The sequence below is a fragment of the Odocoileus virginianus genome, chromosome 23 (genome assembly GCF_023699985.2).
Source record: "Odocoileus virginianus isolate 20LAN1187 ecotype Illinois chromosome 23, Ovbor_1.2, whole genome shotgun sequence".
In the NCBI taxonomy this organism is placed as follows: domain Eukaryota; kingdom Metazoa; phylum Chordata; class Mammalia; order Artiodactyla; family Cervidae; genus Odocoileus; species Odocoileus virginianus.
The window spans coordinates 1,567,858-1,582,095 of NC_069696.1; the positions used below are offsets into that span (position 1 = coordinate 1,567,858).

At 49.3% G+C, this 14,238-nt stretch overlaps 1 protein-coding gene across 1 annotated transcript in view; it reads left to right on the forward strand.

Moving 5' to 3' along the window:
- ANO2 (anoctamin 2) overlaps positions 1 to 14,238 on the forward strand; it is a 331,055-nt gene that overhangs the window by 161,532 nt on the left and 155,285 nt on the right. The window contains exons 12-13 of the mRNA XM_070454162.1: positions 4,119 to 4,279; positions 12,216 to 12,298. Coding sequence (XP_070310263.1) covers positions 4,119 to 4,279; positions 12,216 to 12,298 — 244 coding nt within the window. The remainder of the gene's footprint in view (positions 1 to 4,118; positions 4,280 to 12,215; positions 12,299 to 14,238) is intronic.

A 14,238-nucleotide genomic window follows, 5' to 3' on the forward strand; every position in this document is an offset into this window, starting at 1 on the left:
AGAACACCACCCACTCCGGGGTCTTGGTTCACCTGATGGTCAAGCCATTCATCAACCTTCTTCTGTGTCCGAGAGAACATGATAGATTGAAGAAACACGTCATTGGATTTATAGCCACTGTGGCTTCTAACTAAGAATCTGTGGATGATGCAGCTAGTGAATGACCCAGACCTGACTTTAGTGAATGACCCAGACCTGACTTCAGTTCTCGGGGTGCCTCCCCCTCTTTCAGCTTGTCTCAGAGACTACAAAGTCCTTTAATGTCATCCTAAGGCAGAATTTCTCCAGAATCTTCTTCCAGTTGCTTGCATCAAAAACTCAAAAGATGCAACAAAAAATCACCAACCCAATACATCCAGAGCATTCTGACTTCAAACCTAAATGATGTGGGACTATCCATGCTAGCATGGCTGCCATTTTGTACAAATGATTGTCAGTTGACTGTATTCTAATTTTAAAACCATTTATGTACACAGCATTCACATTTCAAAGTACTCTGTACCAAGGTGGTGCTAATATTTTTTTCCCCTGACCTTTTAGCATGGACTAGTTCTGACTGAGATTAGGTTTTCTAGGATTATCCATCTCCTTGTATATAAGTAAAAAATCTCCTCCATGACAAAGATTTGAGAAGCAGTGGCAGATTTTATTTTCTTGAGCGCCAAAATCACTGTGATAGTGACTGTAGTCATGAAAATAAAAGACACTTGCTCCTTGGAAGAAAAATTATGACAAACCTAGACAGTGTATTAAAAAGCAGAGATATCACTTTGCAGACAAAGGTCTGTATAGTAGCAGCTATGGTTTGTCCTGAGGGCTTCCCTCATAGCTCAGTCTGTAAAGAATCTGCCTGCAATGCAAGAGACCTGGGTTCAATTCCTGGGTCAGGAAGATCCCCTGGAGAAGGAAATGGCAACTCTCTCCAGTATTCCCGCCTGGAGAATCCCATGGACAGAGGAGCCTAGCAGGCTACAGTCCATAGGGTCACAAGAGTCAGACATGATTTAGGGACTAAACTGCCACTGCCATGGTTTTTCCGGTAGTCGTATATGGGTGTGAGTTGGACCATAAAGGTGGCTGAACACCCAAGAGTTGATGTTTTTGAACTGTGGTGATGAAGACTCTTGAGAGTCCCTTGGACAGCAAGATCAAGCCAGTCAATCCTAAAGGAAATCAACCCTGAATATTCATTGGAAGGACTGATGCTGAAGCTGAAGCTCCACTATATTGACCACCAAATTCGAAGAGCCAACTCATTGGGAAAGACCTTGATGCTGGGAAAGAGTGAAGGCAGGGGGAGAAGGGAGCAACAGAGGGTGAGATGGTTGGTTGGTGATGACTTTGAACAAATTTTGGACGGTAGTGAAGTATAGGGAAGCCTGGCATGCTGCAGTCCATGGGGTCGCATAGAGTCGGACTCGACTTAGTGACAGAACAGATACGGCTCAGAAGCAAAGCTGTTTGCTGGGCTTTGTGCAAACTGACAACTTTTCTGTATGAATCTGTTTTCTAATCGGTACTCTCCTCCTAAAAGCACCAGCTCCTCTACCAGGCAGCCATCACGTGTCTGGCCCAGAAGACTTCAGTCCTGCTCTCCAGTTACCAATAAACACATGCCCAGGTGAAGTCAGCATGGCTGAACTTACTATTAAGAAATTACTATTTAATATTGTTGTCGTGAGTGAGTCACCAATCTTGATACTTGCCAGTGGAGTGCTCAGCAGCAAGTCCGTGGAGGAGCTGGGATTTATCCTGAGACCCAGAGTTTCCATTCTCTCACACAGAAGGACTTCCCTGCCGAGGCTCATTAAAAACGAGCCTGAGAGCTGGGACTTGACAGACGCCGACAGCCCTTGGTGAAACCTTTTGACTGCTTAGCGATGGGAGCTAGACATAAGCATCCAGCCGACTTCTGGGTTTCATCTAAGCCCTTGGCTCAGGCATCCGGGTACCAGATCCCTCAGCCGGCTGTACCATGCTCGGTAGCGCCCTCTGCTGCCTCTTTCTGGAGAAAACCCAGCTGTGGTTTCGGCCTGTGATCCCTGCCTCCCCATCATGGGGTCTGGTCTCCTCCAGCTGCTTTGTGAGAACAGCCAGTGCTTCATTTTCGTGAAATCGCTAGTTCTCCACCCTCTTCCCCCAAGTGATGAGCTGAGCCATCTACTCATCCCCGAGGGGAAATATCACACACCAGAGTGATGAGTTCATTCATTTTCCTACTGGACTGCAGTGTGGAGGGTTATTGGGGAAACCAGTTGGGGCTGAGAAATCCTCGGTTCTTATTTGCAAGCACCCGATGAGCCTGAAGTTATTGAGTCCAGCTGATCCACCTAACAAGTGAATGGAATTTCAAATATATGCACGAGTCCGGTAAAGAGAAATATACTGAAAATAAGTGAGAATAGAGATGATGTTCATTTGACTCATGCTTTGTTCTCTTGGATTCTTGGAATCTAGACTTTGGGAGAATTTACCTTATTCTTCCTTGGTGGCTTCCCTGGATTTCCCTGGTGACTCAGACGGTAAAGAATCTGCTTGCAATGCAGGAGACCTGGATTCGATCCCTAGGTTGGGAAGATCTCCTGGAGAAGGGAATGGCACAGTCCACTCCAGTAGTCTTGCCTGGAGAATTCCATGGAGAATTCTTGCCCAGGTTCCATTCCAGAGGAACCTGGAGGGCTGCGGTCCATGAGATCGAAGAGAGTTGGACACAACTGAGCAATTAATACACATCTTATTCTTCCAGCCTCTCGCATCCCATTTTGTGGTTAGGATAATTCTTATTAAGTTGAGGTTACTAATCCATCTTCTCCAAACAGTCGAATGGCTGATTCACTTAGAAGTTGGGCTTTCTCCCTTCTGACTCCATTCCTCTTTACATGACTTCTCCTTCTGGGAGGAAGACCTTGTTCTGGTCTAATGGTATGCTCATGTTGATTCTTCCATGTGACCATCCTAATACACGAATGAGATAGCTCATGCTTGAATGAGGACGATAAACTCTGACCTCTGGTGGGTGATTTATTCATAATTGCTGATGCTTCCCATCAGCCCCATAGCACATGTGGATGGGACTTTATACAGCACCGTGCTTCCTTGGTAGCTCAGATGGTAAAGAATCCACCTGCAATGTGGGAGACCTGGGTTCAGTTTCTGGATTGGGAAGATTCCCTGGAGAAGGGAATAGCTACCCACTCTAGTATTCTTGTCTGGAGAACCCCAAGGATAGAGGAGCCTGGTGGGCTACAGTCCACGGGGTCGCAAAGAGCGGGACACGACTGAGCAATTAGCATTTTCACTCTTTTATACGGCACCATCCAACGCACAGCATAACTGATACGTGGTCACTCACTTTCCGTTGAGTCACATCTAGTGATGGCTTCCATACCTCCGAAGGTAGCCCATCCATTTTTAAAATATTACCGTGTTGTGTTAGTTTCTGCGGTACAGCAACGCGAATCAGCTGTATGTAGACATATGTCCCCTCCCTCTTGAGCTTCTCCCTTCCAGCCTCCCCCCCATCCCACCCCTCTAGGTCATCACAGAGCACGGAGCCGAGCTCCCTGTCTATCCAGCAGCTTCCCACTAGTTATCTCCTTCATACAGGGTGGTGTCTATATGTCCGTGCTGCTCTGTCCATTTGCCCCACCCTCTCCTTCCCTCCTGGGCCCACAAGTCCATTCTCTAAGTCTGTGTCTTCATTCTTTCCCTGCAAATAGGTTCATTCGTATCATTTTTCTAGACTCTCTATATATATGCGTTAATATAGGACATTTGTTTTTTTCTTTCTGACTTACTTCGCTCTGTGTGCTTGACTCCAGGTCCATCCACATCACTACAAATGACCTAATTTTATTCCTTTTCATGGCCAAGTAATATTCCATTGTACATATGTACCACATCTTCTTTATCCATTCATCTGCCCACCCATTTTTAAAGACAAGATACTAAAAACAATACTCCCAAGGGGAAGAATCCAAGCCCAGTTCTCCTATACCTTGTTGATGCAGTTACTGAGGCAGCCAGGGATTCCCAAGTGGGAGGTGTTTTGGGGGCGGTGGAATTGGGGAGGGTCCTGCTTGGAGCCCCTGTGACTCAACAGCCTCTGTCTTCTGCAGCAAAGAGATGTGTGACCAGCAGAATGCCTTCACCATGTGTCCCCTGTGTGACAAGTCCTGTGACTACTGGAACCTCAGCTCAGCCTGCGGGACAGCGCGGGCCAGCCACCTGTTTGACAACCCCGCCACCGTCTTCTTCTCCATCTTCATGGCTCTGTGGGGTGAGTCATCACCATGAGGCTGTCTTCCATATAGGGCACTGTTAGATGGGTGCAGGGACCAAAGCCAATATTCTTTGGTTTACTTCCTCAGTATTTAATCCTTATATATTTAGCACAATTTTTATTTATTTATTTGGTTGTTCTGGGTCTTCGTGGCTGCATGGGCTTTTCTCTAGCTGTGGTGAGTGGGGGCTACTCTCTTGTTGTGGAGCATGAGCTCTCAGGCTCGTGGGCTTGCATCTGCTGGGCTCTAGAGCAGGGGGTTAGTAGTTGTGGTGCACAGACCTACTTGCTTTGTGGCGTGTGGGATCTTCTCAGACCAGGGATTGAACCCGCGTCCCCTGCTCTGGCAGGCAGATTTTTTATTACTGAGCCACTACGAAAGTCCCTAGTCCTCATATTTTAAGAAGCGTATTAGGGACAATAGATTTCTCTCCCTTACTCATACATGGGACTAGAACTAAGAATATTCTCCACAGTTTTATTTTGCATATATATATATATGTATATAAATATATGTATTTGTTTGGAAATTGAACCCATACATGCTTTGAAAACCCCTAATACACTCATAGGCACCTCCAGGTACATCTCCTAAGATGTGCAAGTCCCAGATGTCATTTGGTGTCACACCTGGAGTCAGGGGGTGACTGCTACGGTCACAGGGTTAGCTGGGGACAAAGGCGGGCCTAGACTTGTCTCCTATCTCTGCGTTCAGTTGCAATTTCCAGGACACTGCAAGTGTAGACTGCAGAGATTTCACTTAATGCCAAAGAGATGTTTTCCATCCTCCCACCAAAGGGATTTGTGAAGGAAGGAACAAATAGTTCCTTCGATTTCCTCCTCCTCTCTCCCCCACCACCCCGCCCAGAGTCTTGGGGTAATAAACTTTCTCTGGGCCACAGCCATCTGATCATAAACACAGACACACAGACGCAGACATGCACCCTTCTGTTCTTAAAAACTGGAATATCCACCCCTGTGGTCACTGAGCATTTCCAAGAAGACATACCCATGGGTATCACGGAAGGCACCAGGGGGCCCTGTGTCAGCCTGTTGGGAGCAGCCATCTGCCATCGTCTCATCCTTACAGAGTGGGCCCTCATCTTTTGGGTCACAGACTGGCAACTGAAGCAGTTAGGTTTACTGCTGACTCCAGGGGGCTTGGAGGACCTGCCAGGATGGGGCGGTGAGTCGCACATCCTGGGACTGTGTGCAGGAGAGGAAGGTCTCTTCGAGAACAGCTGTTAGACCCAGACCCGGCGACCTCTGTCTCTCTACGTGGGTGGAGATGGAACCGGGCTGGAAAGATTCCCATGCGACCCAGCCACCAGGGAAGGTATCCAGGGGAGCTTCTATTCTCCCAGGAAGAACAGCCACTGCCCAGGACCACGTGGCAGTGTCAGCCCACAAAACAGCGGCAGGGTGTCAGGGGACACGGCACTCGTGGCCGTGTAGCTCTGGAATTGCTCACAGGAAGCGTCAGGGGGACAGAGTGAAGTTGTAGCTTGTGGCCTGCACAGTCTCAGGCGGCTCTGTGCCTCTTGTCCAAAAGCGGCATCTTGGTTTTTTTCTCTTTTGGGGGGTTACTTTTTAAAAAAAATTCTCTTTATTTTTTAATTGATGGAAAATTGCTTTGCAATTTTGTGTTGGTTTCTGCTGTACAACAATGCAAATCAGTCATAATTATATATATATATATCTCCCTTCTCTCCTGAGACTCCGTACCACCCCCATGCCCAAGTCCGCTGCTCTAGGTCATCACAGAGTGCTGAGCTGAGCTCCCTGTTATACAGCACCTTCCCTCTAGCTATCTGTTTTGCACATGGTAGTGTGTAAATGTTAGTGCTACTCTCTCGGTTTGTCCCACCCTCTCCTTCCCCCACTGTGTCCACAAGTCCATTCTCTACTAGGTTCATCTGTACCATTTTTCTAGATGCCATGTGTATGTGTTAATATATGATACTTGTTTTTCTCTTTCTGACTTTACTTTATTCAGCATAAAAGGCTCTAGGTTTATCTACCTCATAACAGCTGACTCAAATGTGTTCCTTTTTATGGCCAAGAAATATTCGACCGCATAGATGCACCACAACTTCTTTATCTATTCATCTGTCCATGAACACTTAGGTTGTTTCCATGTTCTGGCTTTTGTGTACAGTGCTGCAATGAACACTGGGGTACATGTGGCTTTTAGAATTGTGGTCTTCTCAGAGTATGTGCCCCGTAGTGGGATTGCTGGGTCACTGGTAGATTTACTCCTGTGTGCTGTGCTGTGCTTAGTCACTCAGTTGTGTCCAACTCTTCGCAAACCTGTGGAGCCTAGCCTGCTAGGCTCCTCTGTACATGGGGATTTTCCAAGCAAGAATACTGGAGTGGGTAGCCTATCCCTTCTCCAGGGGAGCTTCCTGACCCAGGAATCGAACAGGGGTCTCCTGCATTGCAGGCAGATTCTTTACCAGCTGAGCTACCAGGAAAGTCCCAGATTTATTTCCAGTATTAATAAAAAATACTAGGAATTTTTATTCCTGTGATGCAAAGAGCTAACTCATTGGAAAAGACCCTGATCCTGGGAAAGATTGAAGGCAGGAGGAGAAGGGGATGACAGAGAATGAGCTGGTTGAATGGCATCACCGAATCAATGGACTTGAGTTTGAGCAAGCTCTGGGAGATGGTGAAGGCCACGGAAGCCTGCCATGCTGCAGTCCATGGAATGGCAAAGAGTTGGACATGACTGAATTACTGAATAACAAGTTAATAAAAAGTGGCCTCTTGGAATGACCTCAAATATGCTGGAACTGACTGGAGCATGAAATGCCCTTTCACCTTTTGCTGTGTTGCAGCCCTAATTCCCATGAGTCTGTCTTAGAGATACGACTGACTGAGAAGCTAAAACTCAATTACTCTGGTCTGCCATCCCTTCCGGCCTTTCCTGGGATGTGTGATTCCCTGTCACCGGGAGACTTGGTTTTCAGCTGCACCTTCCCACTTCCTGTTTTCTTCCCCCCACCTCAGGTGGATGTTTTTATTTGTAAACAAACAAAACCACCAAGAAATAAAAAAGAGAACTTCTCAGTAAAGAAAATGAGATTGTGGGCAGAGCTGGGAAAAAAAAAAGATTCTGGGGTCCAAGCTGCGCTTTGTGACTGTTAGAGATGGAGAACTTCTGGCCTTGCAGATCTGGGCTTCCTGCATCCTCTCAGAAGCGGAGGCTGGGGGCTTCCTTGGTGGTCCAGTGGTTAAGAATCTGCCTTGCTGTGCAGGAGGTGCTGGTTCGATTCCTGATTGGGGAGCTCAGATCCCATAGCTTCGGGGCAGCTAAGCCTGCATGCTGCAGCTAGAGAGCCTGTATGTTGCAATGAAGACCCAACACAGCCAAAATAAAGAAAAATTTTAAAAAAAGGAAGCAGAGGCAAGGAGGACATTGTCTGAATCACCCACCTCTCACTGACCTCCTCACTGACCCATCCAGGTTACTCTGTCACCAAACCCTCAAACAAGGCAGTCTCTGAATTCCTTACTATGCCAGATACTTCATTTTGCTGCAAATAAGGAGAATGTGTTTGAACCAGAACTTAGGACACAAGATTTCTGCATGGTCCTAAAATGGGGGCAGGGCTGTCCCTTCCCACGTTTAATCCCCAGCAGCTGTCCCTCTTCTCTCCTCGGTGGATGAACAGACACCTCCATCCCTCCTGAGTTCTGTGATGATGCCCCCACGCCCCCACCCACCCCCGGTCTCCTCTCTCTTCCCCTCATGCGGTAGCAGCAGCACCGGGAAAACAAATCGAGTGGGGTTGTGTAAGTGCTCCCGGGCTTAGGGTTTGGTTTTGTTATTTTAACAGCCTTGCTGTGTTTCATGTGATTGTGTATTTGGTTACAGCAGCCAAGAGCCTGTGGGCATGACTGCCTACAAATTGCAATTAAAAATAATAGTTATGCCTCTCATTACATGATTATTATGATCAGTGGTGCTGTGCTGGGTGGGCCTGGGCCAGGGCCCAAGGCTGCCGGGAAGGAGGCTGGGAGAAGTGGTTCTCTGCAGAGAGGGAGGCTGGGGCAGGAGTGGGGGTCCCTGAGCTGCAGTTGTGGGGTGGGTTGTACTGAGGACAGGAGTGGGGGGTCACTGAGATGGGGTTGGGGGTGGAGTGTACAGAGGGCAGGAGTGGGGGGTCACTGAGCTGGGGTTGGGGGTGGAGTGTACAGAGGGCAGGAGTTGGGGGTCACTGAGATGGGGTCGGGAGGTCGGGTATACAGAGGGCAGGAGTGGGGGGTCACTGAGCTGAGGTTGGGGGTGGGGTGTACAGAGGGCAGGAGTGGGGGGTCACTGAGCTGGGGTTGGGAGGTCAGGTATACAGAGGGCAGGAGTGGGGGGGTCACTGAGCTGGGGTCATGGAGTGGGGTGTACAGAGGGCAGGAGTGGGGGGTCACTGAGCTGGGGTTGGGGGTGGGGTATACAGAGGGCAGGAGTGGGGGTCACTGAGCTGGGGTTGGGGATGGAATGTACAGAGGGCAGGAGTGGGGGGTCACTGAGCTGGGGTTGGGAGGTCAGGTATACAGAGGGCAGGAGTAGGGGGTCACTGAGCTGGGGTTGGGGGTGGGGTGTACAGAGGGCAGGAGTGGGGGTCACGGAGCTGGGGTTGGGAGGTCAGGTATACAGAGGGCAGGAGTGGGGGGTCACTGAGCTGGGGTTGGGGGTGGGGTATACAGAGGGCAGGAGTGGGGGTCACTGAGCTGAGGTTGGGGGTGGAGTGTACAGAGGGCAGGAGTAGGGGATCGCTGAGCTGGGGTTGGGAGGTCAGGTATACAGAGGGCAGGAGTAGGGGGTCACTGAGCTGGGGTTGGGGGTGGGGTGTACAGAGGGCAGGAGTGGGGGTCACTGAGTTGGGGTTGGGAGGTCGGGTGTACAGAGGGCAGGAGTCAGCCAGAGCCAGAGTTGGTGGAGGCATCAGGCCCATCTCCTCTGGGGTTCTGGCTTCAAGCTCCAGGGAACTTGGAAAGACAGCGAAGCCATATTGAAAGTAGGGAAGGGAGAGGTGAAGGGAGGAGGTTAAGGACAGCAACTTCAGGGTGAGGCAGTCCTAAACGTGGGTCTCAGTCCCGCTCTGTACCCATCACCATGAGCCTTGCCCAGTGTCACTGAAGTCAGTCCTCTCAGCCAAGGTGCTGAGTAACCTGGACGGAGGCTGGTCCTCCACCTTGGAGCACTCCATCTTCATCTCTTAAGTGGGTGAAGTCATACCTACCCCATTGTGTTCTCACAACTGTGAAGTGGATGTGTGTGCAGGGCAGTTGGCGTGGTACCTGGCATGTGATACCCGCTGGGAGCTGGGAGCTGCTCTCCATCATCATGAGAGTCCTTTATATCCCCCTGAGTCCTCCTCAGTGACTTTTAAAAATTTTGTGTTGGGGTATAGCCGATTAACAATTTTGTGGTAGTTTCAGGTGAACAGTGGAGGCACTCAGCCACACATATACATGGATCCATTCTCCCCCAAACTCACCTCCCCTCCAGGCTGCCATACCACCTTAAGCAGAGTTCCCTGTGTTGTGCAGCAGGTCTTTATTGGTTACCTATTTAAAATACAGCAGCGTGTATGTGTCCATCCCAAACCCCCTAAATATCCCTTTGCCTCATTCTTGCCCCCTAGCAACCATGTTCGTTCTCTTAAGTCTCAGGGAGTCTTTTACCCCATCGTCTGCTCCCGTTCTGACTTCTCTCTCGTGGAGACCACAGTTGGTGTGCAGAGACCACAGTTGGTGTGCAGAGCCTCCTTGGGCACTGGGAACAGCACAGGGAAAGAAGAGGCGTCCCACCAGTTTGGAGAGCATCCCCAAGCCGTGGCTGAGGTCCAGAGGTCAGGGTGCACACACACAAAAGGAAAAGGTCTCAGATTCCAGGAACCAAAGATACAGATTTCCCCCCACCCCCACACGGTGAGGCATGTGGGATCTTAATTCCCTGACCAGGGAATCTGTGCCCCCTGCACTGGAAGTGCAGAGTCTTAACCCCCGGACCACCAAGGAGATACAGATCCGGGGACCACGGTGTAGCACCAAGGGAAACATATGTAGCTTTAAGGAACCACACGCTTGGTCAGGCTCTCAGTGTTTGCTGGGCTCAGGCCTGTGCAGTGCCCCAGGTGAACAGAGACACATCCCAGCTGAAGAAGAGTTTGCAGTTCTACTTCTACGCTGCAGACCTGAGTTGCAATCGATGGTCTGGCGTGGCAGGCAGTGCAGGGCGCCCAGGCTGCTCCTGGGGGTGATATAGTGGGGTGGGGTGGCCTCAGGGACTATCATGTCTCTTCCCTTTCCAGTGCACCAGACCTGAGGGCTGTAGGAGTGCCCAGGAGTGGGTGCCTGGGAATCTGATCTTATGGTGCTTGAGCTGGTCAGGAAACGATGAGGCAGCACTGGAGGGTGGATGGGACAGGGATAGTTTGCACAAACTGGGGATGAAGAGGGAAATAAGGCAACGCCTGAGCAGCAGTGCACACAAGAGATATATGCTGACAGATGGTGGGAATAGATCAGGACAGACTGGATGGGCCAGATACACACATTCTCTGTATCCAGAGGGAAGAATCTTGACAATAGGGACCCACTGCAAGTTTGATGGGTTGTTGGCATCCTCCTTCTCCCTGCCCCTCTGTGCTGCCCAAATGCCATTACTCTTCAAGGCTCAGCTCAGATACTCTGGCAGCTGGCACCCCCTCTTCTGCATGCCCACAGCCTCTTATCTGCGCTATTTGTAAGTCCCTGATCACTTTATACTTTGTACCGCAGTTATTTAAAATCTCTCCTGATAGACTAAACCAGTTGAGAGCAAAATCCACATCGGATTCACCTAAGTTCCTCACGATGTCTTGAGCAGTGTTTTGTTTATCACAGGTACCTTAGGTCAGGTTTTTCAGGTTAGGAAATCCGTTCAAACATGCTCGAGTAACAAGGGATTATAAGAAAGTAAGAAGCAAGCTCATGGATGCAGGAGATAAAATACAGCCAGGCGCTGTAGGGAACTGGAGCAGTAGGAACTATAAGGAACCTTTCTCCTTTTTTCACATGCTGCATGGTTTGTCCCATTTCTGCTTCTCTTTGTGTCTCTTAGTTTCAGTTTTCAAAAGAGAGAATCTGATTGGCCCATCAGCAGGATAAGGTGTCCAATCCTGATCTAAAGAAGCCATGGCTTCAGGGCTGAGGGAATTGGTTCTTTCTGGAGCATGTTGGGCTGCCCTTCAAGGGCTGTGGTTGGAGCAGGCAAGCTGACCGGTGTGTCTGGATGGTAGGCATTCAACAGATATTTGCTTGAAGAATGAATGAATGTTATTTCCGGGAGCTGCGTCTCCCAGCTGCCTGCAGGATGAAGTAGAAGTCTGAGACCCTGGACTCAGATATAATTATTAGGAGATGTGATGTAATCTCAGGATGAGATGATTCAGGCCCAGGAAAGGGAAGTTGTGCTGGGGACAGAAAGATGGGAAAAAAGTGAGAGGAAGGTGCAGGAAGAGAGAACATGTAGGGAAGACGAGGTTTGTCTAAAAAGGCTACAAGCCATCATTCCGATTTCTTACTTTTTTTTAATGCTTCCATTCTTCCTTTATTCTTGAGATCAGTGTTTAAGCTTTTCTTATAACCTAGAAATGGGGCTTCCCTGGTGGCTCAGATGGTAAAGAATCTGCCTGCAATGCAGAAAACCTGAGTTCGATCCTTGGGTCGGGAAGATCCCCTGGAGAAGGGAATGGCATCCACTCCAGTATTCTTAATTGGAAAATCCCATGGACAGAGGTGCCTGTCAGGCTATTGTCCGTGGGGTCACAAAGAGTTGGACATAGCTGAGCGACTAATATTCAGTATGTATCCTCCATTGGGTGAACCCTAAGGGTGCTTGCAATCCACTCTTCAAAATTAATAGAATTTTTTCTTTCTTTTCAAGCTACCATGTTTCTTGAAAACTGGAAGCGATTACAGATGCGACTGGGCTACTTCTGGGACCTGACTGGCATCGAAGAGGAAGAAGTGAGTTCTCTTTGGGTTTCTACTTTGCTTTGTCCCTGAAAATAAATCATGTTGATTGAAATAACTACTTAACTTTGCTCTCACGGCAGCTGATCACCTGCCAAGTCTTGCTGTGACCCCTTTCCTAGCTCGGCTCCATGGGCTAAGCCAGGGTTGATAGGCACTGAGGCCAAGAGTTGAAATCCTCTCCTCTTGACCTGTAAGACCTCAGACTTGATGGGTAGCCAGATGTCCTTGTGACCCTTGGTGGGAAAAAATGGCACGAGAAGCAAGCCTTGCCATAGCCTTGAGGTTCAACTCAACATTCTTCCACCTCCCGTCTCACTGGTACTTGAGAGCATGAAGCAAGAGGCAGTGACCCAGACGTGTTATATGGACATGTCTGGATGCCCCTGGGAGCCTGCTGGGGGTGAGGTGGAGGCATGGGTGCCAGGTGCCTTTGATGTGTATGGAGAAGGGAAGAACTGCTTACCCAGTACCCTATCAGCGAGTGTGACATTGGAACATAAGCTAAGAGAAAGCGTAGGTTCTTTCAGAGTCAAATTTTATGGACAGATGTTGTCTAAAGGATGAAAGTAACTGACCTGCCCTTGGGGCTCGTTTGAGAACTGGGCCCCTGATGATATTGGCAAGTTGACGATGACCAGCAAGGGCACAGTTTCTCATAGTTACCTATTCCCACTTGCTGCCATTGCCTGAACAGCAAAAGTGAATATTAGCTAGGCACTCGCGATGCCGTGGGCATTGTCAATGAGGTGGTGGGGCAGTGTCCAGAGGTCCAGGAGGCACCCCCAGTATTTTGAGTACCATGGACTGGCTGGCCGTGAGCATATGGTGGCCTCATGGAAAGCTGACCTTTTCTGTATTCTCCATCACTTATTGATGTCTATTGCCTTGGAGGCTAGGGACCCCTGGCTCTGTGACCCTGATGTTTTGGTCCAAGGTGAAATCCCCAATTTAGTCTTGCTTCCAAGTCTATGTGGCTCCCTGGTCTGTGATATGGCATCCTCCCCTCTCCTTAAAGCTCCAGGTATTCAGCTTGCCTTTGAGCAAGTGGGCATTCGATGACCATGGATTGAGTTCACACATTCACTCTATCCCCAGTCCTCTGCGTTAAGTGTATCCCTGGGGACTCATAGCATTGCAGATTCTGTGGCAAATGAGAGAATGTACATATGGATTCTGCCTTCAGAGTGGATACAAATTAGTTAAGAAGATAAGCAACGCAGAATAATGAAGGCAATTGCATTTCTTGGGGGAAAGTGGCCAAAGTTGTGCTTCCAACGGAAAGAGCTGTCAGAGTTGGACTGTGTGGGTGATTTTGTCCTGTTCCATTTCATTCCAGAGACAGAGAGGGAGAGAGGAGAGAAGAGAGAGGAGAGGGCTGTAGCTGGATGTGAGGAGAGGGTGGGGGCACAGCTCCCTTCTCCTAAGGCCAGGACTCTGAGGTCTCCAAGAAAAAGAAGAAGCATCTTGGCACCTAAGCCTGTGTGAGGCCAGAAACAGGCCAAGTGTGTCTTCCGAGTAGCAAGTCTCTCTGTAGAGAGGATGTGGAAACACACTCACATGGAGAAAGGCATCTATCAGGACTCGGTGCCCTGGAAATCTCAGTCCTGGGCCCCTGGCAGGAGTGAGATGTTAATCCATTTTTGTTTCTCGTAGCCGGATTTCCTGTTTGCTGTTTAACCAATGAGCCATGGTCAAGTCTTGGGAGGGGCCTGACTTCAGGAACTCCTGTGCAGGCTGAGAGGGGCCTGACCAAGCCTGGGTCCACCCTGGCATGAGGAGCTGGTCCTGACAGGCTCTCTGTGTGAGGTTACTGGGGTGGGTCAGTTCTGCAGCATTGTTTATATGCCCCTGTGCACCAGACTGGGGGCAGGCATGATTGGGAGAAGGAGGGGACAGCTGTGTCTTTCCTTCTAGGTATTTAGATTTTTGGA